At 32.6% G+C, this 26,927-nt stretch overlaps 1 protein-coding gene across 4 annotated transcripts in view; it reads right to left on the bottom strand.

Moving 5' to 3' along the window:
* Positions 1 to 1,384: 1,384 nt before the first annotated feature.
* IRSp53 (Insulin receptor substrate 53 kDa) overlaps positions 1,385 to 26,927 on the bottom strand; it is a 128,585-nt gene continuing 103,042 nt past the window's right edge. For 3 of the 4 annotated variants that reach the window (XM_013313748.1, XM_013313749.1, XM_013313750.1), the window contains 13 exons: positions 11,214 to 11,289; positions 9,806 to 9,898; positions 8,120 to 8,181; positions 7,967 to 8,038; positions 7,485 to 7,622; positions 6,962 to 7,027; positions 6,454 to 6,645; positions 5,540 to 5,756; positions 5,148 to 5,403; positions 4,833 to 4,992; positions 4,377 to 4,595; positions 4,094 to 4,263; positions 1,385 to 3,983 (listed from right to left, as the gene is read on the bottom strand). In XM_013313748.1, coding sequence (XP_013169202.1) covers positions 2,195 to 3,983; positions 4,094 to 4,263; positions 4,377 to 4,595; positions 4,833 to 4,992; positions 5,148 to 5,403; positions 5,540 to 5,756; positions 6,454 to 6,645; positions 6,962 to 7,027; positions 7,485 to 7,622; positions 7,967 to 8,038; positions 8,120 to 8,181; positions 9,806 to 9,898; positions 11,214 to 11,289 — 3,510 coding nt within the window. In that variant the 3' untranslated portion in view covers positions 1,385 to 2,194. The remainder of the gene's footprint in view (positions 3,984 to 4,093; positions 4,264 to 4,376; positions 4,596 to 4,832; positions 4,993 to 5,147; positions 5,404 to 5,539; positions 5,757 to 6,453; positions 6,646 to 6,961; positions 7,028 to 7,484; positions 7,623 to 7,966; positions 8,039 to 8,119; positions 8,182 to 9,805; positions 9,899 to 11,213; positions 11,290 to 26,927) is intronic. The other variant, XM_013313751.1, reaches the window with a different exon arrangement.

The following is a 26,927-nucleotide window of genomic DNA, read 5'->3' as shown; positions in this document are numbered from 1 at the left end:
TATTTCCTAAGCGTTTTGTTTGTCATCCGCTGATAAATTTGTTGTTCTCGCTTTTTGTTACAGTTACCACAGTTACAGTCAGAAAAATGTACCGACTCCATAAAATGCGTACGTATAGGACAATAACTAAGAGCTCTATCGTCTAACACACAAGATTTTCATAAACTTAAATATAATTTAGGTAAAATATATATTAGTTAGAAATCGTAGTACACTAAATACGTCCAATTACTTTGAGGCACAGGAGTAAAGCTTTGCTAGGTTTCGTATGGTTATATTATCTGTTCTTTTTCCTTTGCTACCGATTCGCTTTAGAAACATATAAGAGCACTGCGAATGAGTGCCAGTCGTTTGTGACAGGCTCCTTTGTAAAAAATGTAAATTGGTGCCCCTCAGAAATGTCTACTTCTTGTTATCTACTTTACGGTTAAGATTTTAAAATTTTATTTAGGTATAATAGATTTATTATTTTTTCTCGACTAATTCTTTCACGTGCGACAAATAAATTTTGTATGTTATTTGCTAAATACAACTTTTATGTCCTATCTTTACATTTAAAATATTTTACTTTCACATACTTCCTCTACCACAAATGTCCTCTACCCATATTATCTATGATTCTTGTTACAGATTAAAATATAATGAAACGTCGCTTTTCCTGGGTATTATGAAGACAATAAGCTCAACAGTAGCTATTGTTTGAATCAGTCAGCATCACTAAAGAAGTCACATATCTGCGTATATTGGTGTGTCATTATATGAAGTATCTACAGCAAATTAATGGGATCAGGCTATGGATCTTAATGGTGCCAAAATGTCACTTAACATCGTATAAGCAGGACAATTAAACTTGGATAGTTAAAGTTTTAATTCCCTTTTAAAGTATACATTGTTACTTACGTGGCCTGCGCTACTCAAGGGTAAACTTACATAATAAACTTGACGCGACTTAATAACGGCGGTAACTTTTCAGCTTTGCTTTGCGGCATATCCCTCTCTGTTTCGGAAACTCTATTCTGCTTTCGAAACTTACTCTTGCATTTTATCTTCTGTTACATGTATAAATTTACGTTTCCGTTGAATAACGGTAACGTAATTTTGTTATTAAATTGGATTTATGTCCTATAACCTGTATATTTTGTGTAACCTTTTTCTAGTTTTATATAATCTTTAAGTTACTAAAAGCTGTAATAATAAGCACGGATTTGACAATTAGTTTCGCGTTAAAATAATTGTTTTGGACATTTTTGAACAACAGATTTCGAAGAGTGAGAGGTGTCATTCGATTTTTATACTTCTTTCTTCACATTCCTGGAATGTATTAGTTGCCTGAGATATTGTTTTTCTAGTTAACTAGTTAAGCAGGGTACAAGTAAAACAAATGTTAATGTAAAAAATTGTGATATATTCTTTCTTAAACTATGAATAACTGTACAAAATACATGGTGTTTCTAATTTACATTTTAGTACATACATATAACAAAATAATTACGTATAATATTAATCAATGGCAGGCGACGACCGGTCATTTGTTAATGCCTTTCTTAGTTTCACCGTTGCGAACTGTTGGGGCCTGTGTAGAAAACGCATATAATCTTTTTATTAGGTAATTCTTCAATAAATGTATCAAACCTCACTGAATTTTGTACTAAAAATTAAAGTATATTTTAAATAAAATCGAATATTTTTTGGTTGGTAATGTATGTAATGACTATTAGATAATTCCTTTATAAAGATTTTTCTTTTAAATAAATAAAATATCTCGAACCAATTACAGGTACTAAAAACAACTAGCTAATAAATTTTATGATAAAATATAACAAAATCTACAATAAAAGATATAAATGACTATAAAATTTATGGTATTGTAATATATTAGTGCCAAAAGGCGGGGGTTCACAACCCTACAAGTAATAAAAAAAATAAAATGATTATTACCGCAACCCATAATCTGATATTAATAAGTATGCAAATAATAAACTTCCCTAGCTATAATTTTCTGAACAAACTGTTAATTCTATAGAAAAAAATGTTTTATTTGTAAAACGATCTAAACGTTGATGCTTAATAAATTAAAGTAAATATTTATTAACAACAAGAAAACAATAAAAATTATTAAAAATTAATAAATGTAAAAAACTATACATACATTCAAAAATTCAACTAAATCTAAAACACAAAAAAAAATCTAAGACTACTTATACATGGCTGATTCTCGACCCCATAAGTCGTACCATGGCCCGAATGTGTGACCTTCCTCCGGTAATTCACTGCCATCTACACTTCTTTTGAGCAGTTTTGTACGTGGAAGCAGTTGGGGTCGCTGTTGTTTTAATGCTTCATTGAACTTTTGGTCATCGGATTCACTATAAGGCCCTTCACTTCGACGATCCATAAAACGCCTCGCCTCAAGCCTTGCTTCTTCCTGTCTTATTTTCGATTTTTCTGCTTTCTTGGAATCAGTTTCGTAATCATATCGTGATGCACGTCGTTCTTGGTCGCTAAAGTACGAAATGTTAGCGTCATAGTACCTTTCTTCCTTTCGTCCATTATATGGTAAAGTACTGTCATCGTAACTTCTGTTAGATCTGTTTCTTAATCTTGCGTCTCTATTTTTCGAGTCAGTGAAATCTTTTCTAATTTGACGTCTGTCCAAAGAGTAATCAATTCTTGGTTCTCGATTTTCATTTGGTCGTTGCTCTTTCTTTTGTTGACGACCTTCGTTTTGTGGATATTCTTTAAGTTTCTTTCCATTTTCAAAGCTATTTGATTGACGATTCTTTTCTTCTTTGCTTTCTCTACCTTTTTTATATTTTAATGTTCCATCATCGTAACCATTATAAGACTCATTATTGTTGCGTTCTATTGGCATACCATATCTGTCGGCGAGTGGTTCATTATCTTTGTATTTCAACGTCTCAGATGAAGCAGAGAATGTTTTTATTTCTTTTGAATTATCTTTGAAGGTTTTGAATTCCATAACTTGGGGAGAACGCTCGATAGATGATTTTTTGGTTTTTTCATTAGGCGGTGTACCACGAACCTGTTGTTTAATGTGATTTATTTCTATTTCTTCAAACTCTGGCATGTAAGTATTCTCTTTGTTCTTTTTAATTTCATCGTCTACCAAACGACCTTGTCTGCGTCTATCAAGTTCTTGTTGCTTCTTTGATGTCATATGGTCATCGACAATAATACAATCATATGGATCAGTGCTTGAAGCAACAGAATTAACATCAGAACTGCTGTCATTGTCGTATCTTTGAAGAATTTCTCTTCGCTTAACAGTTTTCATTACAAAACCATCACCGTTTTCATCGTTGTAAAAACTGTTTTCAAAGTTTGTTTTAATGGTGCTTGTGTTAGTTAAGTCTGAGTGTCGAGATTCATTTCGTAGATTAAAATCTTCATGTTTTTCTTCGATTATTGATTTCTCTGACATGCTCTTTTTATTTATTGCTTGGTTTTGATGATAGTTTTCTTTGTCTTTCTTAATTGTTTCTATACGCTCTTCATTTTGTATAGATCCAAGGCTTTTAGCTTGACGTAACCCGCCAGTTACTTTTACATCTTTTCTATCGATCGTAGTTCTATCTTGCGGTCTTGTTTGTACATTTTCGGGTGCAGTCTTGTTTTCGTTGTTCACAGGTTTTCTAGGTTCAGGTATATCCGGGGCAGGGCGTAACTCTTTCTTTAGTTTTGTAAATAGTTTTTTCTTATATTCTGGTACAGTATCTACTATATCTCGATGTTGCCAAAGAGACATTCCCTCCATTATTTCCTCGGAAGTTGTGCGACCGAATTTCCAGAAGGATTTCGTTCTTTTTACTTTTTGAGAATCTTTGTCCATGTCGAGCATGTTGCGCAATAGTAATTGTTGATCATCAGTTAAGTATCCGTTTGCATTTGCGGGTTTTGGGCCACGTCTAAGACTTTGAGTTTTTAACAAATATGCTTTGTTGTCGTTGGTTAGCTGGTTTTTACTACAAACAAAAATTTAAATAATAAGTCTAGCAAATCTACAAAAAGCATAAACAATAAAAATTAAATTAAACAAAACTACACACACAAAAACAATAAATGTGACAAATACCTGATTGGTACGCGAAGCCGCTGTGCCTCTTCATCACTATAGTCAACATCAGGTTGAGGCGGAGGCTCGTTTGAAAATCCTGAGTCATTGGAGCTATGAAGCGATACGTTACCCACAGCTCCGACTGTTGCTACTGCACTCTTAGTGGGGACAGCTTTATTCTGTGCCACCTAAACATAACATTACATTGAGAAAAAAACGTTAACTGAAACAATGTAGTTGAGATAAATTCGTATATTAGGACATTTCCCAAAATGTATACTAATTTGATTTGCGATCGCACCTGTGAACGCATCGGGAGAGTTTGCGGCCCAAAGCTTCTTGTTTCAATAACAGCATGAGTAGTAAAGCTGGCGGCAGACGTGGAACTCTTAATGGCATTAGTAGCGGAGGAAGTTCCACTAGAAGCATGGAATGTCGCACTAGCTGATGAGCTAAGAGCGCCCGGCGACGGCGCCGGTAACGTCGGCGGGAGCCCTGGAGAATTACTTCCCAAGCGGCCCTAATGCAAGAAAATTCAAAATGTTAGTTTTGGACCTAGCTAAAGTTACTGAGTCAAATTTTATTCACGCTTATAGAGGTCAAAGTTATAGAGAAGCATACTGAGTTTAATTTGTTTGTTAAAATTATTAATTAGTAAAGTTATTATTTAAGTTTTTCGTTAAACAACTTATCATTACATCGGTAAGCATTATTTTGCGAAAAATATATGTTAAAATATCTATGATCGAAAAATAACCTTATTGACATGATGAGCAGTAACCGTGTCGCCAAACATGCGTGTCGGCGGATGTGAGTGGGAGTGCGGCGTGGTGGAGATTTGGGCGTGGGCCATGGGGGCTGGCGGTGGCGTCTCGCTTGGCGTCTGCACGGTGCTCCAACGTGCCGGGGAACTCACACTTGAGAACAAACACATTGGACATATAAAGCAAACTTCATTATGAAGAACATTGGACAATTTAGGCATAGTACTGGCAGTTTGAGTTTTTGTAGAGAAAAGGATCATGACAACATAGTTTTTTGTCTAAATTAATGATCGAAACGTAATTCTTACGGTTCTTCAGTAGGTATCGGTTCAGTGTATGCAAGAGGGAACCATCCCGCTCCGTGGGTGCGCAAATTTTCACCATACTGCCAGCCCTTGGTCCGGTCCCCGAGTAGTGCCAGAATATCTCCCTGTTGGAAGCTCAGCTGGTTGTCACCCGCAGCAGCATAAGCGTATAGAGCGCGCGCTAAAGGCGGGTCCCGACTGGTGGCGGTCGGTGGAGCCAGTGATGACGGTCGTGCGGTACTAATACGAGTTTCGTTATCTGCAAGTGTTATTTGACTGTATTAATAAAATGTATGGCGTTTTGCTCTTGGCATTCAAACGACTAAATTTATTACAATTTATACTGCTATGCAAGAAATCTTTATTGTAAGAAAATAGATCGAAACAAAACTTACCTGGGTCACCATGAGAGCTCGCTTGCAGGTTGAAGTCTGATTTAGCTCGTGACAGTCCCTGTGCGGGTGAACCAAGCTCAGCTATTGAGCGTACGTCAAGACAGGACGCGTCCACTGAACGCGTCTTCCTTAGCGCAGAGCCCACTGATGCTCGGTCATCGTCATCACCGTTACGCGGGCTGGCGTACACATCTTCATCCGCCCAGAATGATACTTGCTGTATGAATAAATATATTTTAGTACCTTAGGAGGAGGAGGGGTTCACAATCATTTCAATCATATTTTTTGCTATTACCTCTTAAAATATATTGGATATTTAACATAAATCTGTATTAACATCGATCGACGCGATGTTTTATGATCGCATCTTAATTTTAATATCGCTATAACCATATTCATGTGAATGTAATGTCAGTCGCAGAAGACGCAATTTCATCCGGTTTCGTATTTTGTAGCGTATTTTTCCGTGCGTCAGGAGTTTCATACGGCACGCGCAGTTTAAACAGCCATATAAAATATGAGAGACCATAAAATGATTTTACGCTAGTGGCGACAGATTTTTACGACACATTACGTAGCGGGAGGGTTAAAGATTTCTATAGACTATTTCCCATTCATATCTTTAGAATCTGTTTTTCGTGTTTAACCTAGTTAAAGCAAAATAGCCTTGTTAATTTCAAATTAATTTTGTAATTAAAGTTTTTAGAAGTTTAGTAAAAAAAATCTAACTTTTTAATTAAAAAAGTTTAGATATTTTGTACTTGAACACTTCTAAAATGTAAGGTTAAATTAATATACTATTATGTGTGTTTTTCGACATATTACCCCAAGTATACGGTGACTATTAGACGAAGATAAGTCTTATTTAAGAATTAAAAAAAATGTACATATTAAAAGCACAGCCTTTCGCCTACCCTCATTTTGCTGACGAACATAGCCTCAACATTGGGAGGTAGGAACTCCCTGGTGCGGGAGACCTCCAGCCACTCCTCCAGGCCAGTGCTGTACGAGGCAGCGCCCGCGCTGTGGTATGCTAGCCAATGCTTCGCCAGTGAGCACTGACGCTCCAGCACGAAGCCGTAACGTCGACGCTCTTGTGTCATTGCCTGAGGAATTAGATATATTATACTTATTTGTTCGAAGCCCAGTGTCTCATTTTTAAAACATAACTATAACAAACTTCACGCCAATAACCAAGAGGAGTAAGTAGAAAACTATTATTTAAACGATGTAAGACCATTTGGGACATTCCTGACCAATACCACCACTCATTTCTGCATTTTAAATAAAAAAAATAGAAGCTATAATCACTAGTATGTACTTTATTCTTTAAAAATCTTTTAAATTTTACGGAATCCTCTACGTTATTACTTCGTTGTTAAAAGCCTTATCTAAAGCGATCCTCTTTGAACTAATACTTACATTTTTCAAGCTTTGTTCGCAAAATGCATCCAACTTTGTTTTCTCCTCTTCGAGTATTTGCATGCTCTGTAAACGGAAAAAAACAGTAATTCTTTAAGATTTTAACGGACTAAAGAAAACATTGAAATGTTTTTTATTTGTGTGTTTGAGTTTTAGATGAATTTAACGAAATGTAGAAATATTTGTTATTTTGTAATTACTTGAAATGCTGGTATGTATTTCATATATGAATAGTTGAAATGTTGTATACTTCTTCGTTAATCCATAAACTTGATTAAGCAATTGACATCAATTTTAAATATAAAGTCTGTATTTCGTTTAAATTACAAAAGATAAAATTGGAAACATCTCCAAAATGAAACCGTTGGTCTGATTTTATAACAACTAAATACTTTATTCTCTAGAATGTTATTCCTTAATTCTATTTGAATTCTTATTAAATTACAAGGATGTTTAATTATGAATATGATATTCTGAGACGTAATCTATATTTAATGAAATAAAATTAATTAACATAGCTCACCTTCATCTCCTTGTCCATGGCCGTTCCAACTTTTGTAACGTTCGTTTTCTTTTTTCTTTGCTTTTTAATCGTAGCAGCGGCCTTGCTGTAGCTCTCCGAGCGTAATTTGTGTTGCTGAAGGAATCTTTTTTGTTCCGACTAAAACAAAACACAACAGGCTACAGGGTAAAGTTGTACAAACTTTAACAACTTGTATATTTGCTTTAATATTACCGGCTTACATTTAAAATGAACATTTCCATTTAACTCGCTTCAAATGCAGTACTTTTATAACATAGATATACCCAACTCGTGCGTTCACAAAATACCGCACCATTTCGTGGAAACTTTTTTAATAGAAATTCTTATCTTTTAGATAAAGGAGATGCTTAAGTTTGTTTGAACTCCAAGCTTTTTTGGTAAACAACATCGAAACTGAGATTTTATTCGTGTACACGTTGAGAAAAAACAAATTATGAAAGGAAAAAATATTTTTGACCAACCTGTACTACTTTTGTATCTTTCTCCAGATTAGTTTCCAAGGGGACTAATAAATCCACGTAAAATGCTTTTAGCTGAAATAAATAAAAACGTTGGATTACTTAGAATTGAGGTGAAATATAAATTTAATATATATTCGAAGAATTAAAGCTTACAATATTCATTTGTTGATCTTGTATCTCTCTGTAAACTTCGACGACTTTCATAAGTGCTGTTCCTGTAATAAAACACGGTAAATCAATTCAGATTTATAATTAAGTATTTGTAAGTATTTTATAATACATTCACTGGAAATAGCAATAATTTTGTTTACAATCTGTTTAATAGCCGTCGTAAATATATGGAAGTTTAAATAAATTATCTAAAGTTCAATGACCTGATAGCAAAAAGTTATAATATTTTAAATGACCAATTTTTAGTAAAAAAAATAGAGCACAGGTATGATAACAATACTTGTACATACTTATTCTGTTAATTCTAAGTCGAGTACATCTTTAAAAATGTCAATTGGATTGTACTCATTAGAATCACAGCAACTGAAGGATCTAGTCTTAGAATATAATTAAATAGTCTGGGATTAAGGCTAGTAACATGTAGGGCTATTCTTATTTGCCCTTGTTACATTTTCCATATGAAGCATTACCTATTTATGCAAAATAATCTGTAGCCTGATTGGTAAGTATTAACTATCGCAAACATGTGTATGTACAGTCTATCCATATAGTATGTTGTACGATAGTAAGAAGAGTGTGATAGGATTTTATATTATGTAATTAAAATGTAAATTAACTAATAAACGAAATACATAAAAATTTATACTCTCATACGAATATCAAATTGTCAAAACATTTCAAAAATGTAGCCAACAGATCGCCAACAAAAGGTAATCAAACGAGTCGCATATTTAAAGGTCGATTTTATTATTCATCGACATTTGTAGCAGATTCCATTAACTTTAATAATTCATGCTGCTGAGATCTTGTCTAAGATCAAGGTAAACAAGTTTAAGTTATGTAAACTCGGCTAAAGTAATAACCCGCGCATCGCTTTGTACGTGACTGCAGGGTAAACAAAATAGTTAAAAGTTATATCTCGTGTTCTTACTATCAAGTCAACAGAGCGACTATTGAAAGTTAACATCAAGTTGTCAGTAGACTGCTGACAAATAAACATGACTTCATAAGATACTATACTATAATACAAATTGCAGTTGTTTTATTTTACCGTAAAATTCCACTACATTATACCTTCTTGAATAACACACTAGCTGTCGTCCGCCACTCCGTCCGCGGGGATATATAAAAAAACTTAATGTATACATAAGTTAAATAAAAAGAAGCTCTTCGAAATTAATATATATATATATAAATAAATTCGAAAAAAAATGAATAAATAGTATCCTATGTCCCGTCTCCTGGCTCTAAGCTACCTCCTCACCAATTTTCAGCAATATCGGTAAAGCCGTTCTTGAGTTATAAATAGTGTAACTAACATGACTTTCTTTTATATATATAGATATTGGTAATCTGTATTCTCAAAGGTAATTAAAGGGATGGCAATTGAATAAAAATGTCACGGCAATGGAATATTACTAAAAGATTTAAATACATGCTTTAGTTAGCTATATCTCAGGATATGTAGGTAGCGATAGTACTAGTAAGTAAAGATAAATGAAGGGGTTAAGAATCCAGTTTTCATCCACGGTAGGTTGAAGAAAATTTCCGTATCTTCGCTTAGAGGTAAAGGGTCATATTATTTTTGTTTCAAACCTATTATTGTAGAGTTGTTATACCTGATGTGTAAGGCTTATTGTGAATTCTCGGTGTTTTATTAATACATACCAATATCAGCACATCCACCCCACGTGCCTTGCTGCGCCTGCCGGCCTAACTTGCCGACTGCGTCAACGTAGAGACGAGATGCCGCGGCGGCGCCTGTTTACAGCAAAGAGTAATTTACTTAATTTACCATCCCTAAAATCTAACATTTATAGAAAGAGCCTTATAACCATCAGGAAGTAATATATAAAATAATATCAATGCTGATTATATGTCATTAACAAATGTGAAAATGTTCTTTCGAAACGTTTTCAGAATAGGGACTTTCGAAAAAACAATTCATAAATTTATGTTTCTTACTTTCCACGTCATTTAGTATATTTGCGATTATATATACATACATTATGTAATATTTTCCAGACCCGTTTTTTTACAAACACAATATTAGTTTTCGCCTTGTTTGTTCATTCAAAACAAATACTTGTTTACGGAATAATTCCTACTTTGCCAATAAACAACTCCTTATAAATATGATGATGAATTTATTCTATCAAATTACTTTGTTCCTTGTTCCAAGCAAAACATTTATGATTATTATGGGCACGTACAAACACACAAGTAATAGAACATCCTGTAATGTAGACACTTTATAAAAAATAAATTGAAATAGAGTAACAGTTATATTTCAAGATTTTATCTCATATATGGGTTTTTATATAAATTCTGATACATATAAGTATTTTAATTCAAGTAAAGTTCTTATCCTGAAAGGTCTTTTTGAAAACTAATTTAGAATAACAACAAAATATTGCATTGCAAATGCATATAAAGTTTCGAAATTTTATATTACAACGTAAGTGCAATTAAGCTGAGAGAAGCGAGTACTCGCTTAATTCAAGCTAATACTGGATCCATTTCGTGTCGCAAAACAATTTAACTGACCGTACGAGGCGTCGAATTTAAGTAGAAACAAGCTACAAGAGCCATGCATCCCTACACAATGGCCAAGTTTATTGCTGTTAGAGCGTCGCCCATAATACTCCAGATAAGCCAACACAGACAATTTGGCACAAACTGTGCCCCAGTTCCGTAGCCAAACAAGCGCACAATACTGAGGTTTTGCATATAGATGCACCCATTTGGCTAACACTATATAAATTAATTGTTCGCGTTTCACTCAATAGGGTACATTCCGGATTTCTTTACTGGTTCACTCTGGTGACATCTAGGTTAATTTTCTTTCAAGTGGTTTGAAATAGACTTGGCAATTTTATTACATTGAGAAATATTATGAATGCTTAGTAGCCAGTAAGTAACTAGATTTCTCTCTTGCAATTTCCTGTATTCAAAGTTATTTACTGTTAATTTTAATTCCCCGAAGCATCTACGGGAGTATACTGTTATTGTCAATTACTTCATAATTAAAAACAAAGTAACTTTTTTTTATATTATAAAATAAAGGTCCACTTACCATGTAAAGCTTTAAGATAAGCTTTACCAGCTGTTATCATCTGCCGGGCGCCTGGATTAAATTTATCCAGAATGTTCTGAAACAAATAAAGTTATATTAATTACAATCTCACTTTGCAAAACTAAAGTTATGTCTTATTTCTTTATATGTCTATTTAAATTACTTATACGTAAAAGTCAATCAGTTTTTTTTAAAATAAAAATAATTTAAAAATTAAGCGTCAATAGCCTAATGGTCGAGGTCGTGGGTTCGAATCCCGCCATTCGACTATTGTCGTAAACCATATCCTAGCTCAAGCCCACAGCTTAGCTGGAATGGTAAAAGAAATATTAGTAAATTTACAAAAAAATCTGCTAATACTTTTATAAAAAAATGTATTTATATTTATTTATTTAGTTACTTATTATGATAATTATATTTAACTAATAAATAATAAATTTATTCCTGATATTTATATGTTATATACTCTTCTATCAATGTTATTCTCTCCTGTCCCACTGGGTTGCCTGCAAGAGATCGCTTATAGCGATAAGGCCACCCTTGCTATGTAAATTAGTTTTTAGTTATTTTTTTATAATAAATAAAACAATAGCATTAAGAGTTAATAAATAAATAAATAAAAAGAATTGATTATGGTGCTTGCATGTAATATTTTATAATATTTGATAATAATGGAATAATACAATACAAGGAAGATAGCTCATAAGAATATTTTAGTATTATTAATCTCGATATATTTTAAATACAAAAAAAACAAACTGTACATCTGTAATAAGACGGAACTCCTGAGATTGTACCAGTATCGTATAATAAAAGTATTAAGCGAATATTCAAATTTATTCGGAGTAATAGACATAATTAGAAAATTAAGTACATGTTGACAGCTAATATTTGCAGTAGCAAAAGAAAATGAGGACTTGGACCGTAAATAGAGGTAGGTTTAGGAATGCGGCCCCTCAAGGATGCTGCTAGCTGCTAAGACCTCGTTTGTAAGGTGCGGCTTAGCTGCGCAACGCGACATTCCATTGTATGGATATACATATACATACTTCTTAAGTTTTTCGGTACTCGTATGTCACCGTAAAATACAATAAAAAAAGGTCTGCTTAATTTAAATCTTATACCGAGAGTAAAATCTCTGTATAAAACATATCCCTGTTATTTTTTTATTGTTATTTATTGTTGTTATTACAATATTTTTGTTGTTAAAGACAATAACAATATGTTTTAAACTGAGATTTTAGTTTCAGAAAACCATGGATAATATTAATATTTTAACGTATCTTGTCTTTGTTAACGATAAAATGCAAATCAATTTAATTGGGTTAAGTTAGTATGAAGCTTGAAGATTAGCTTGTTACAAAGTTGACCTGTTGATGATTTTAATAAATTTGCAAGATTGTAAATTAACCTATTAACTATTTTATGGTGACATGTATTTTAATAAGTTTTTTGTTACACATATCATTGACCACGCACTCGTTTACCTAATACGACAACCTTTTAAGTATTCAAATAGCGGCCGCATATTTTTAAACGATATCTAAATTGCAAATTCGTCCTGTGTACTCAAAGACAACGTCTTTGACATTAATTCCATTAGAACATGGTGTCAACTGAAATAATTAGGGAGTAAACAATTCTAATAAAGGAATATCATTAACTAATTGTTTGTTTAACGTAATAATTTTTTAATTATTTTTTCTTTTCATCATATTCTGTATGTACGTTTGTACGTGTCAAAAGTATAGTGATCCTTTTCACTCCCTTTAAAAACATCGAGATAGCAATATTTGAGGGTCGATTCAACAGTCCGATAAAAACAAAGTAATAAATGATATATTGTGTATGATTGACGCAAACATACGAAGGGTAATTGCAGGTAAAGATGCAATATCATGCAATAATATATTGCTTAAAACTAAACTCCCGCTGGGTTTATATTCCAAAAGAATATCACAACGTCAAGGAAACGACGGTCATGATTTATCACAAGACCGTTATTTAGGCAGAATTATACAGACGTCACGATATTTGATATTTCCTGGCGAAATGTATGTACAAAAACGTATGTAGACACCCTACTTTTTTTTCTTGAAAAAAGTGAAGTAACAAAATGATTTTTCATAAAAAAAAGTGAAGCTTCACAAATATTTACAGGCATTAATTAATACGTAAACATTCTGCATTATCTATATTGATTTTGAACTAGTAAATCTAACCAGCTTTGCTTAGATAGGGTTGGATATGATGTTTTTTTTACTGGTGATATATTTAAATTAATTGAGCAGTTTTTGCGGAAAATAGTAACAAAATTTTTTGGTTATTAGCAAAGATAAAATAACGAAATTGATTTGAATTATAAATTGAGATATTAAGGTGAATTATTAAATTGATAATGTTTCTCTGTTTAAAAAAAAAAAACAAAAAAATATTTTGTTTTTAAAAAGTTCATGACATTCCGTACATTAAGATTATGCTAATGAGCAAAATTGTATCCGCATTGTTTCTTTATCTATTTGTCCAAGAAGTTGAAGGACAAATTAAGTAGGTTCTTAATTGTGTTAATTAAGTTTAGATTGTATAAATGCATAACCTTCACTAGTACCGGATTAAAGTTTAGTTGTTTATTAATCTAACTTATGTCTGGAAGAAACGTAACGATAACCAGACTTTTCAACATCCTATATCTTTAAATCTTCACCCCTTTCATACATAAACTCGATCTTTCACTTAACACTGTTATGGTTAATTAACAGTTCTTAGTTTAATTTATTAATAGTTAATTAACTTGCTACCAATGACTATCATTTTTATTCATCCTGTAGGGTTTCAAAACTGATCAATTAATTCCCGTAATATAAATTTAAGTCAGCAATGATAATAATGAGGTTTAAAAGTTTAAAATAAAACTGTCGACGTTATACAGTGTGTATTATTTATCACAGTCGTGTACCTAATGCCTCCCTTATGAGCGTATTAGAGCACGTAAATGCCGCGCGCAAAATGGAAGTTCGCGTCAGATTCCATCGTCCTAATCCCCAGGTTATTGGCATATTACAAAAAGCCAATGCATTTTCCCTTTTACCCCAATATCGTTGGCTGGGCACGCGTGGGCTTCAACTACGTGCTAATGTGTTTTACGATCTGGCGAACTTAAATTTTGCTCCCGTATTTGTATTAGCGGCCATTGATATTTAGTTTATAGACGTTAACTTTTTTATGGGACTTTTAGGTTATTACTTGATAATAATGAATCAAATTTCTATATATGCAAATTAAAGTAGTAGAATAGAATTAAATTCACATTTTTTTGCCGTAAATAACTAAATTAAAAATGTACAAAGCTCATAGTAGTAGTAAGGTATACGTAGTTTATCATTTTGATATCTTAGTAGATGTTCAACTTGTAATTAACACTTGGTATGAGTTAAATAAACATTTTAAATCAACTATTATACAAAACAAAAGCTCGTGGCTTATTAAAGTCAACCTTTAAAATGTTATGGGACATTATTGTAACTTACTCCTAGTTCATGTCCCAAACGTTCATTTCATTTTCTCCATATGATATCAACACGCGTTTCCCCAAGAGGATTGTCAAGATCAAAAAAGTTTACTCGCAGCCCCCCGGCTCTATTTTATGGCACAATAACAGTGAGCCCGCAAATCAAATCACGTTCCTCGACAAATTTAGACGTTTGATACGGACTACATTCGTGACGTTAGAGTTTCGTAACACCCTATACATACGAATTCTACGCAACTTACATCTTAGACATTTTTCTTGTTTTAAAGATCTCGAATGTTTCATGTTGTGAATATGTAATAAAATGACACTTTGATGTTCATATTTCTCTGTGTTATGAAGATAAATATATGAGAAATTCAATAACGTCTATGTAAATTTCTTCATTCTTGTTGACATTTGTACCTCTCTTAACAGGGGTGGAGGTATAATTGTATTATTAACCGTCTAAAATAAATTAAGGGTCTCGTCACTTAAAGATGTAGGGGCCATCATCGTAACAACGTTTTAAATAAGTTATTCGCTTTCATCCTTCGCCCCATCTTTGTCCGATAAATTCTCTCCGATGACTAAAATATATGGAGCATCGTTGGTGTCAGGCTGGAAGCAATATTTCACCGGTTTCGAGCGCACATTTTAAAATAGGGAACACTCTGTGTCGTTGGTAGGCCGGTCGGTTATTGCTCGCGTCAGCCGCGTAAATCTTCAAGGGGTGTTTCGTACACAGAATACGGAAACTGGGGGTAAAAAGAAAAATAGATGCGCACTTATAAAAATTAAGTACGGAACGGAAGCTGGGGAATATGGTTGTGGAATTGAAAAAGAAATTACTCGTTATATTACTGATGTTGCAGAGCATCGAAATAATTCTAAACCATTAAAGGATTTTTATTGTATTTGTTATCATTGAACTTGTTCAAGAATCTAATAAAACTATTATTAATAAATTCATCGCACATTTTGGAACTACTTTTAATGAATAGACTATTAGATACTTTATAATTTATTAGTGTTTTTTGTAGTCATTATTCCGCACACAAGATATTCAAAAAAATTTAAAAGCCGGTTGACATAATCAGTTTTATTTCTGTATTCCTTGCTCAATATTAACAAAATAAGAAGTGACACGTCATATTGTAAAGTAACCGCTTCTAAAGTAATACAGGGCTTATCCTTTCCTCTTTATTTGTGGAGCACGTAGCGAACGACATTTGGTAGCAAATTGCCTCGGGCTGACTTCGTGACATTCCCTTCTGACTTTTCCTTTCCAACTCCACTTTTCCTAATGTCTTACGTACGCGTACGACCCCTTTTTATCAACAAGTTATTATAAAACTACTAGCTGTCGTACGCGAGTCTGTCTGCGCGGAATTTCGGTTAGATCCATGCAGCCGTTTTGGAGATACCTTCAAACAGCCTTCCATCCATCGAAACTTTCGCCTTTTTAATATTAGGATGATTGCTTAATATTGATACTTATTTTGTTGCTTATCCGTTACTAGCTGTCGCTCGCGACTCCGCCCACGCGGAAAAAAAATCTTAATTAGTAGTAGCCTATGTGTTTTTCCAGACTGTGTTCTGCATTTATGCCAAATTTCAGCAAGATCTATGCAGCTGTTCTGGAGATACCTCTAAACGAACATCCATCCATCCATCTAAACATTCGCATTTATAATATTAGTTTGACATAAATCTTTAAATCCACATTCACTTTTTAATAGTTAATATTATGACATTAATTATTATTCTCTAAGAGTATCCCGAGCTAGCTTAGTATATATTTATAATCCTTTTTATAGTATATAAAAATAAAAATCGAGATAAATGTTTACAAGAGTTGCTGTGGAGAGACGAGATGTTTGCTGCGAACACTTGTTGCTACTCGATGCAACAACTCTCTGGTGTTTGCTCTGCAACTGCAAACTCGGTGGGGAATAAAACTACAACATACAGTTTTCTTTTGCTACAACATAAAATATGCAATATTTTACTTGCTCTTATTCGTAAAAAAAACTAGTAGTACTATTTACATATAAATAAGTAATGAAATTACTATGAGTTTAATGTGCGTATTGTAGATAATTTGTAATGTAATGCGTAATTTTATATATCAAGGACTAGCCAATTTTATAAATCCATACGTATTATTGATGTAAAAGATAAAAGACCATAAAAAGCTGATAACAATAATGTCAAAAGAATAGAATAATATTAAGTAATAGCAAATATTTTGGGTAGCTCAGACTGCATTGTGTCAACTAGAAAAGTACCTAAAATTCATTTAATAAAATCCATTTTATAATTTTTTATTAATCAACGCTCCAAAAGACTCTTTTAAATCCCGATGAACCCAAACTTTAGCAGACCGATAAAGTTCTTAACGCAATCATGCCTTCCAATTTGTTACCGATTCAACAATGCATCTCTTAAATTGTTCGCCGGTACCAAAATAAAAAGAGTCACTTTAAGTTCGCTAAATGAAGTTGACTACAAAAGGCGGAGCGAGTCGGGATTCAAATGAGCGAGCGTCGCCAGCTCGAGTTCGATCTGCACTTTCGAAAGTTTAATTTTTTACAAAAGTTTCCTTCAGCGGCGGGACTGTGCAAATATGTAAAAGTGGAAGATTAAAATTCCTTGTTTGAATGTATAAGAAATTTCATTTTTCATCTTTATCTAAGGGACGGGTAGACAGGGTAAACATTAGCTCAAGTTTTTCTTTGAAAGGATTTTTATTTTGTATTTTGTGCGCTATTGTATACCGATTTTTATTAGATTGAATATACTTATAGGCAAGACATGATTTTATATAATTTGTAAAAAAATTCTGTAACCTCAAACTAAAATTTTTGCGACAAAATCGTCAAAGATTTATATCTAACGCAGTTCGTACTAATCAAGTTTTTTAGACTACTACTATAAGAAGACTAAAAACCCTTAGTTCAACATGTGTCAACAACGTTTCTGACGTTATTAGTCTGTGCAGAAAATATAGTAGCGAAAAGCATTTCACTTAAAATTTATAATAAATTCAATAGAACATTACTCTGGACTATTGAATATGTTTGTCGCATATTTAATTTCAACTATGATCCACAATATTCTGGTCACTGAATTGTGCTACGAACTCAATAATACCAAACGATTCGAATATCGTTTATAACAATAATATCTAATATCGTATTCATAGGAGGTGCGATTTAAAATGCATTGTATAGAATTAGTAATAGATGATTAACGCCGTTTAAAAAATGACGCAAGCGTATTTTAATATTTTGCATTTAGCATCAAAACAAGGTCATGACTATGAATAGAGTTAACATATGGTAGGGTATAGAACACGTATTGACGACTGGATGTATTGTTCGGCATTGTAACCTAAGCCGTTCACTCTCGCCTATGACCACAATTAGAGCCCCTTCAAGGTTGGAATTCTTGTCTCAGCTTCATAACCAGTGATGTTTCCTATCGAACAGGTTTAATTATATGTTCAAAGTCAACAACAATTTTATTTCTTTTGCTACAGTTTTTTTAATTCGTTCTTATGGAAATATAAATTCATGTTACTCATTTAAATGGTAAAGGAATGTTTATAAATTTTCCATTCTTAGTAAATAACATAATCCTTCAATTATGGTTTAAAATATAAAAACTACGCAAAACAACATCGGATAAAATGACTAATGATTATGACAAACAAAACCGTTGTTCCTTGTTGAAACCCATAGTATCTTTTGTTAGCTGAATGTTGCTGGTACTTTTAATGTTATTATAAACGGTTTTAAGTGAGATACAGACCTCTTTACATCAGACCATATTACTTAAGAATACATAGAGCTGTTACCATACAAAACATTATAAAATAGCTTTATTCGGGTATTTGCAACAGTAATGGTACCGCTAGCAATAAACTTCCTCCAGATTAACTCTCGGTCATTACCCGTAACATTTCGTTGTGGTCGTAGTTAGCTAGCCATACTTTACGTCACACGTTAAAACTTTATTTTTATATAAATTTGGAAGACAAGCATCAATATAAATTCTACTATATTACTTATAACAAACTTGGTGTAAACTTAATTTAACTGTATTTTATATTAGCAACAATGTGCTTTAGTATTATAAAAACAAAAGTGAAATTCACATAGAAAAAACTGGTTTTAAAATAAAAACATCTGACTGTTGTTATTTAATCACTTTCACTTTAGATAACTAATCGAATACAGCAGCTGATGTCAAATTAGACCGGATTTTAAATATTAATTAGAATCTAGACATTTGATTTTTTAAATTAGAATAGTATTAAGTATATAAAGTTTATTTGGTTGACAATTGTTTCTATTGCTCTATCATTGAATATCATTTCATAAATTGGTATAAAAAAGAATATATGAGACAATTCCCTTTTCCTTTAAACGTTTAAATTATGACCCAAATTGATGAATCAAATTGGGCAAGAAAATAGTATAATTTTTTTTATTTGATCTATAAATTTACCTTAAGAGTTGTATAGTTATTAAAAGAAGAAAACATACTATTGTCAAGTAATGATTATCTTACTAATATTATTAATGCGAATGTTTAGATGGACCAATCGATGTTTGTTTGAAGGTATCTTCGGAACATCAGCTCACTATACGTCCCCACCGAGGGGCTCGGAGCCTACCCTAAGTTAAGGGTGATTAGGCCATAGTCAACCACGCTGGGCAAGTGCGGGTTGGTTGACTTATTCGGAACGGCTGCATGGATCTTGCTGAAATTTGGCATAGATGTATAACACGATCTGGAAGAACACATAGGCTACTTATTAAGACATTTTTTAATTCCATGCGGACAGAGTCGCCAGCTTCAGCTAGTAATAAGTAAGTATAAAAATGAGTATCGATTCATCCATTTATTTTCCGAGAAGTAATCAGATTCGACTCGTGGCCTCTACATTTAAAGGTATACAACGCTACTTTAGTTACCCAAGTTCAAATTGGTTCTATTTTAAATTGGTATGAATTACTTTTTCCATACGTTTTTTATACTATAAATAATTCAGGAATACGTTACGCACGAGTTACTTATCGAGAATATATTCCGTGATAATTAACTATGAATCATATACCTAATTCCATATGTATTGAAAGATCGAGTGGTTTTTTTATTTATATAAGCAATCTGTTACGACTGCCGCATTCTAAGAAGCAGGAATTGTGTGGCTTCATGTCTTTGTATTATTTATATCGTGTGCTCTAACTTCATTATCGTTATAATGTTATTCATTAGTTTAATTTTAATAAAATTAATTGTTAAAGTCAAAAACGTTACGGTTAAAAATTTATTGAAATTAGAAACAAATAATTATTTAAATATTAAATTCTGCCTTAATCGTTTTTTTTAAGAAATCTACATTTAATAATATTCAACAAACTCAAATATTTTTTACTTAGTCTTTTTTATAATTTTTCCTTAAAAACAAATTTGTAGATTAGCATTTGTTGATTTAGTACATTACAAAGTACAAAGACTTTTTGTTCAAAAACACATTCAACTGATTTCCGGTGGGGAGAAATGACAAAGGGCAAACGGTGACTTTTTACTTTGAAGAGCATTCTGTTTTGACATGAAACATAACTAGAAAAATTTGCATGCTTACATTGAAATGTTTATTTTCTCTCAATTCCATTAATTCTTTATGCTTCAGTAATGCGAAATAATATCCGGGATATTGCCGTATTTGTACGATTCTTGGATGGTAGTCTTGAGTATTGTTTTTCTCTTGGTATCATATTAAGATGGTGAGATAGATACCAATATGTAATCGATGTCGCCTATGTATACTCTTTTTGCGTCTGGTATCTTGCTTCAATAATTGAACTGGAAGGTTTGGAAGACCGATTTGTTTTGATTTCTACGTATTCTTCGAAATTTGAATCAACATTTTATTTTTAATTTTAGTTATCTATAATATTGCAAAATAATAATAAAACTATTTGTTGAAAAAAAAAAAAACAGAATTTGCACTTTAATCATATTAACCAAACAGCGCCAATATTTACAGATTATTAATTGTACGTTCAGTTAAATTGGTAAAATTCGATTGTGCCTTATAAAAATATAATAAGTTAAAACAGTGAATACGCTCATCAAATGCGGTTTGTAATGAAACAGACAAAACGAGTTTTCCCGCGGCCGCTATAATTTGCGGCTTCATCGAGTATTCGGATTTTGTAAAGCTTTATCACATTCACCAATGTGTTTAAATAAAATTTGAAAATTCCGATATCGTTTCATTTATTTTAACTATCAAATAAACCATTATTTTTGTTGTATATTTGTACTGTATGAAAAAAAAAGCGAAGAAATATTGTTTAACGACCTCAAACAGTCGAAGGCGTCATAGTGTTTCTATAAATCGCACGCCACACCTTGAATTCCTAACAACTTTTACTGCATATCTCTTTAAACAGTTAGGTACAAGCATTATTATGGTAAACTCTACAATAATGGGCCACCATAATTTAAAAATATTATAGTTCCTTGCTTTATAAAAAGAAATTAATGGAGCGGAAAAAACAAAACTAAATTATGAATAATAGCTTTTTTCTCAATTTTCTGTGGATACAATAAAGATAGTGTAAAGCTAAAATTACAAATGTAATAAATTTCCTGTACTGTGAATCAGCTGTACAACTCACCGCACGATTTAAGCTAAAGGTTTCGTGAACGTAACTTAACGTGACTAACTTAACCTTTTACTGCTTCAACTTAGTTCGGTTTTCGATTCTTAACCGGCTCACACAAATGACATTTGGATTATCGAATTTGTCCAAAGATAAATTTAAGCTCGGTAATTTTTATCTCTTAGTTATATATGTATCTGTATGATTTATTTTTAACTTGTGAATAAAGTGTCAATGATTTTTATTATATTTTCAAATATATGTAAGATTAAAAAAAAATAGACGACAGTTTTCTCTTATGGGCTAAGAAGCTAACAAGGATAATCTTTACATTCATGTCATGTCTCGAGTGGCTTTAGATCTTGATCGTGCGATTATATCAGTTTCAAGGAGCTTTGAGTAAATCTCAGGCTTAACAGTAAAACATGTAAATGTAGGTAAATTGCACTTACGTGGAATACACGGTACAGTCAGCTGCAAAAACATGTATACATATACAAAGCTATAGACATTTGTACACGCCTTCGGTTTCAAAAATATGTATGTACGTATCCGTTTATACACTTCCAACCATGAGTATACGCTAATAACGAATACGCGCATACGTATATTTGAAACCGAAGATGTACTCAAGTTTCTGAAATTTTGTAAATGTATACATTTATGCAGCTGACTGTACAGTCGGAAGGTTGTGTGGAAATACTGCAGTCACGATTATACCATCCTCATTCCTTACTAACCGTCGGTTTCTGATACCAAAATATCCGTATAAAACATCCTCATCCATATCATTTTTTTCTTTTAGCTTTAACTATGGTAAAATAAGGATAATTGTCCCACTTAAGGAAAATCTGTACAAGATGATCAGGACAATAGCACAATAGTAGAATATCAATTATTTTCATATTTAATCTTTCATTTTCGTCTATTTTTATCTACGTTATTAAATATAACTTAATACTTTTTGTGGAAACTTTGTGTTTTAGGTTTTTAAAAATGGGAATAGTAAGTTGGAGGGTAGCGTATGGTTTGGCCTTCAAGAACCTTTTAGATGTGAACGATGTCACAAATTAAATAAGTCGACAATAAGCTACTAATTTATCTTCTTTATATACCGAATATTGATATTTCTTTATTTATTTCATGGATATCATCTATAATAACTATCTATAATATTTTACGTGACTCAATAGAATTGACTTTGTTATATAAGTTCACGAAAGAAAGTTTTATAGTAATTTAAGGCTTCACAACATTTACACAAGATATTAATTTGAATAATTTTGCAATTTATTTTTTTATCATTGCTAAAAAATTTAATTAAAATGTTTATGTAAGTTTTCTTTTTCAACAACTTTAATATAATTCGAAGTCAGTTTAGTCGGTGCGTTTCAAGAACGAAATGAATTCCGAGCCATGTCTACGATTCTTACCATAATGAAATTCTTTAAATATCCCTCCCTTCCACCGAGAGGATTAAAATTCATGTTATTGCGCGTGCGATTTGTATTCAAGTCGTTTTACTTTTACGGAGAATTTCAAGAACATGATTAAATGAAAAGACTAGCCTAGCTTATTAAGATATTTAAAACTCCCCCTCCTCTGGTTATAAATAATGAAGTGATATAAATCTAGTAAAAATAAGAATGACAATTTAAATTGAAAATGAAATAAACATCTTACTAATCTTATAAATGCGATTGTTTGAATGGATGAATGTTTGTTAGAAGGCATCTGTAGAATGGCTTAACGGATTTTGATATAATTTCGCATAACTGAAACATAGTCTGGAAGAACACATACGATACTAATTATTTTTTATAACACCACGCGGATATAGTCGCGGACCATTATTTTTTCTAAAGAACAGGGTTTGCATTAAATTCTTTTGTTTGAGTAAAAACATTGTGATTGCTGATTGATGTTTAAACAAGACATAAGCGTGTTTTGGTTTTTTATCAGCGCCATCTATCGTGGATAATATTCGCTTGTCAAATTAGAATCCGTGTGTCCTGTAGATCGGTAGTTTATTTAAATTTGATGTTTACTGTAGGCCATCGGTCGAGTAACTGTATCCCGGCTATTAATCCGCCGGGGCACGTACGCTTTACAACCTGTCGTGCAAATATTTATCCACATCGGATTTACGTGTTATCCGCCCGGAATTGTAATCAGCTTTGATTGGGAACGCGATGCCATAGCGAGACTAATGACTGTGTAGCTACAAGTACTATGATTCTGTGTACGGCATTGGTCATAGACTGTATGATTTAGATGAAGCTTTGACCTAAACCAAACAATTTATGTTCATGACAGATAATTACGATCCCTAGGCGTCTATCTTCATGCATAAACACAAATATAGAGCGGGACAAACAGAGAAGAGTAAAAGGGAAAGGGGTATAGGAGGGAAGAAAGCCGTATAATATTGGTTTTAATCAAAAAGAAAACAGTATAAAAATAATGGATTTATTATTGTCGATGAGCACTCAAAACGAGTTTAGGCGCAGTTCATATTTTGAAAGACAACAGCAAACATATTAATTGAATATCGCGATATACTCATAAAAAGTAAACTAAATTGACAATACTACAGGGTAGCGCAGTAAATAGTTTTATAACAAGAATCTCTGTCCTATAAAAAGATACTAATACAATCATCGATCATTTAAAGAGAATTCTCATCGCTTTAGTAAATAACTAGCCAATGATTTGATTAGAAAGCGATCCGGGGCCATTCGGCGTGGGGACCATTTGCGATTCCCCATCGTGGATCGCTTTGTTCGTTTTTGTTTTAGTTAGGAATTCGTTGCGCGCTAACTTTTTCTCGAAGTTTGTCGTCGAGTCGACAACTACAGTACGCACCGCTATTCACACATTGGCTACGGTCACTATGTATACCAAAGAGACCTCTTTGAATGGAATATTCGCGTTAGCTTCGACTAGAGAATAAGTAAAGTAACATCGAGCTGTTGTTTTGTGTATTTAGATTTCGCGGCCAGTCTGCTCAGTTAGTTGTTACAATTAGAAAGTACAAAGAAGTTTTGTAAGAAGTCATTTCTGGCAACAAGTCATGTCCAAAAATAATTTTACTTAGTTATTGTTGTTGCTGAAATTTGTTAGCGACCAAAACTATGTTTTATTTTACGAATATTTATTTATTAATTTATTACACAATTATTAGTTGTATTCAAAATAGAACATTAACCTTTGGCACTTAAACACGATTTAAATAAATTATTTTTTAAATTGTGACTTGTTTTAAACTAACTTATTATAAAGTCCCATTTTACTAGTTAACAAACTAGTGTATGTTTTTATACGGTAGTCGATGTAGAATCGAGATAACAAAACATAGTGAATGTGTATTAAACGTCATGAGGAAACTGAAACTATAACGTATGATGACGTAAATATGACGTAACGTTTGCTCGAGTGATCTAGTATGTCTTATTTCTTCATATAGTTTACTTCAATACCTTCCCAAGATTACATACAATATGCTTCTAATGATACTAAAATAATGTAAGGTCGTATGTACATTTACTGTGCATGATTTTATAAATTAGACGAAAGAGTTTTTTTATTTTTTTATTTGTGTTTTTAATGTCATCTATTAGCACAAAAAGTATTTATGTATTTATTCGGAACTTAAAAAAAATTAAAGTTACCTAGCAACAAATAAATTAATCGACTGTGTAAATAAGTTAACTTAATAAAGTCCGTAACGTAAGTAAAAGCATTTGAAAATTAAACCAATTTAACTTTTAAACTTTCGTTCAACAAGACCTTTTATAATAATTTCGATATTGTAATAGCCCCAATTCGTTTAGTTTGCCAAGAGGACGGCAATGATCCGGGCATAATGAGAAATACGTCGCCCCTTGTGTCCCGTCGAGTGTAATTAAGAAAATATTTCGTGTTGAGGAACTAATTTCCTTTCGCTGAAGGCGAGGCGAGGCGATGCCGTGCTGGTTCAGAATGTAGGCAATTATGTAAGCGACAATCAACGAAGATGTCAGAAAGGGAAAGATGTCTAACGTCATTATAAAGGCATGCCGAGTAAGCAGTATGTTACCACGTTAACCTAGATATGATGCGTGTACTAGAAATTAAAGACAAACAAGAATAGTAAAAAATCATTGTACGAAGGATTTTACATTAAAGATAATTTTAAAATAAAAGAAATATTAAACTCGTAAAGGACTAGCAATCGCCCGCGACTTTGTTTGCGCTATAAAAAAGAAAGAAATAAAATTATAAGTATATTTATTTTTTGTAATTATAATACAGTGGGATATATAATATGCCCGTGTACACCGGCTATCTTCCCGTCAAAGTCTCGGCGTAATTGGTCTAGCCCTTCCGGAGTTTACCGAAAAGAAATGTGGCCTTGTGGACAAACATACAGACAAAAATTAAAAAAATTGGTTTTTCGCTACCACTGCAATAATATTTTAAAGTGGTGGCTTAGAATTTTGAAGTCGAATTTCTTGATATTTTTTGTACGAATTATAATGAGATGACATGTTACCGGAATTTTAATGGTATAAATCTTTAAAACTCTGACGCAAATTATAAAAAAAAGTGTTAAGTAATGTTGCATAACATTGTTTAGATACAAAAATAAATTAATCGAAAGTAATAAAACGTAAAAAAAATATAATTGATCCAATCGTTAACATTAATTGCCAATAAAAACAACGCATATGCATTTAAATATATATTTAATACTGGCCATTAACGTACAATTATTTTTCGAATTAGACTCGTACATTTGTTACGCTTATCTGTGACAACCTTAACATCGCCCCCAGTCGCGGGGCTATAAGCATTAATGTAATTTGTGCAAATATGAAAACGGCTGCGTTTGCTCTTATTAGTTCGGCGTCTCGTTGGTACGTACTGTGTCATCTTTGACTGTGTTTGTATTTATCATTTCATTTTTCCTTATTTCTTATGTTTTCCTGGTACAAGATCAAAGAATATGGTTTTTATTTTGTTTTTGATACGTTATACTGATGGATATATGAATATATGTGTGAAGTCAACCAACCCGCACTTGGCCAGCGTGGTTGACTATGGCCTAATCACTCTTAACTTAGGGTAGGCTCCGAGCCCCTCGGTGGGGACGTACAGTGAGCTGATGATGATGATACTGATGGATTGTTTTGATTGAAATAATAAATAAGTTAGTACAAGATAGAAGGAGATAATTATTTTATTAAAAACAAAATAATTATTAAAATTAAGCAGCTTAGTATGCAGTAGTAACATCAATATTCTTTCAGTGTGCGTCGGAGTCCTAATTTTAATCCTCTTTCTATATCTCCTTCTTTTCTCTTCTCTTATAAGGAAAGGATGGGTAGGGAAGGTGGATTTTCTGGATGAGGGGATACATAGGAAGAGAAAAATATTCTCTTTCTGTGCATCTCCTCCTCCGTCGATCAAAGGTAGGTAACGCATGTGCAATTGCGCATATCTATGGGCAACGATCGCTTCTAGTATAAAAAATGTCTG

Source organism: Papilio xuthus, unplaced genomic scaffold (genome assembly GCF_000836235.2).
Source record: "Papilio xuthus unplaced genomic scaffold, Pxut_1.1 DF827542.1, whole genome shotgun sequence".
NCBI classification, from domain to species: Eukaryota; Metazoa; Arthropoda; class Insecta; order Lepidoptera; family Papilionidae; genus Papilio; species Papilio xuthus.
This window is presented reverse-complemented; position numbering and strand designations above follow the sequence as displayed.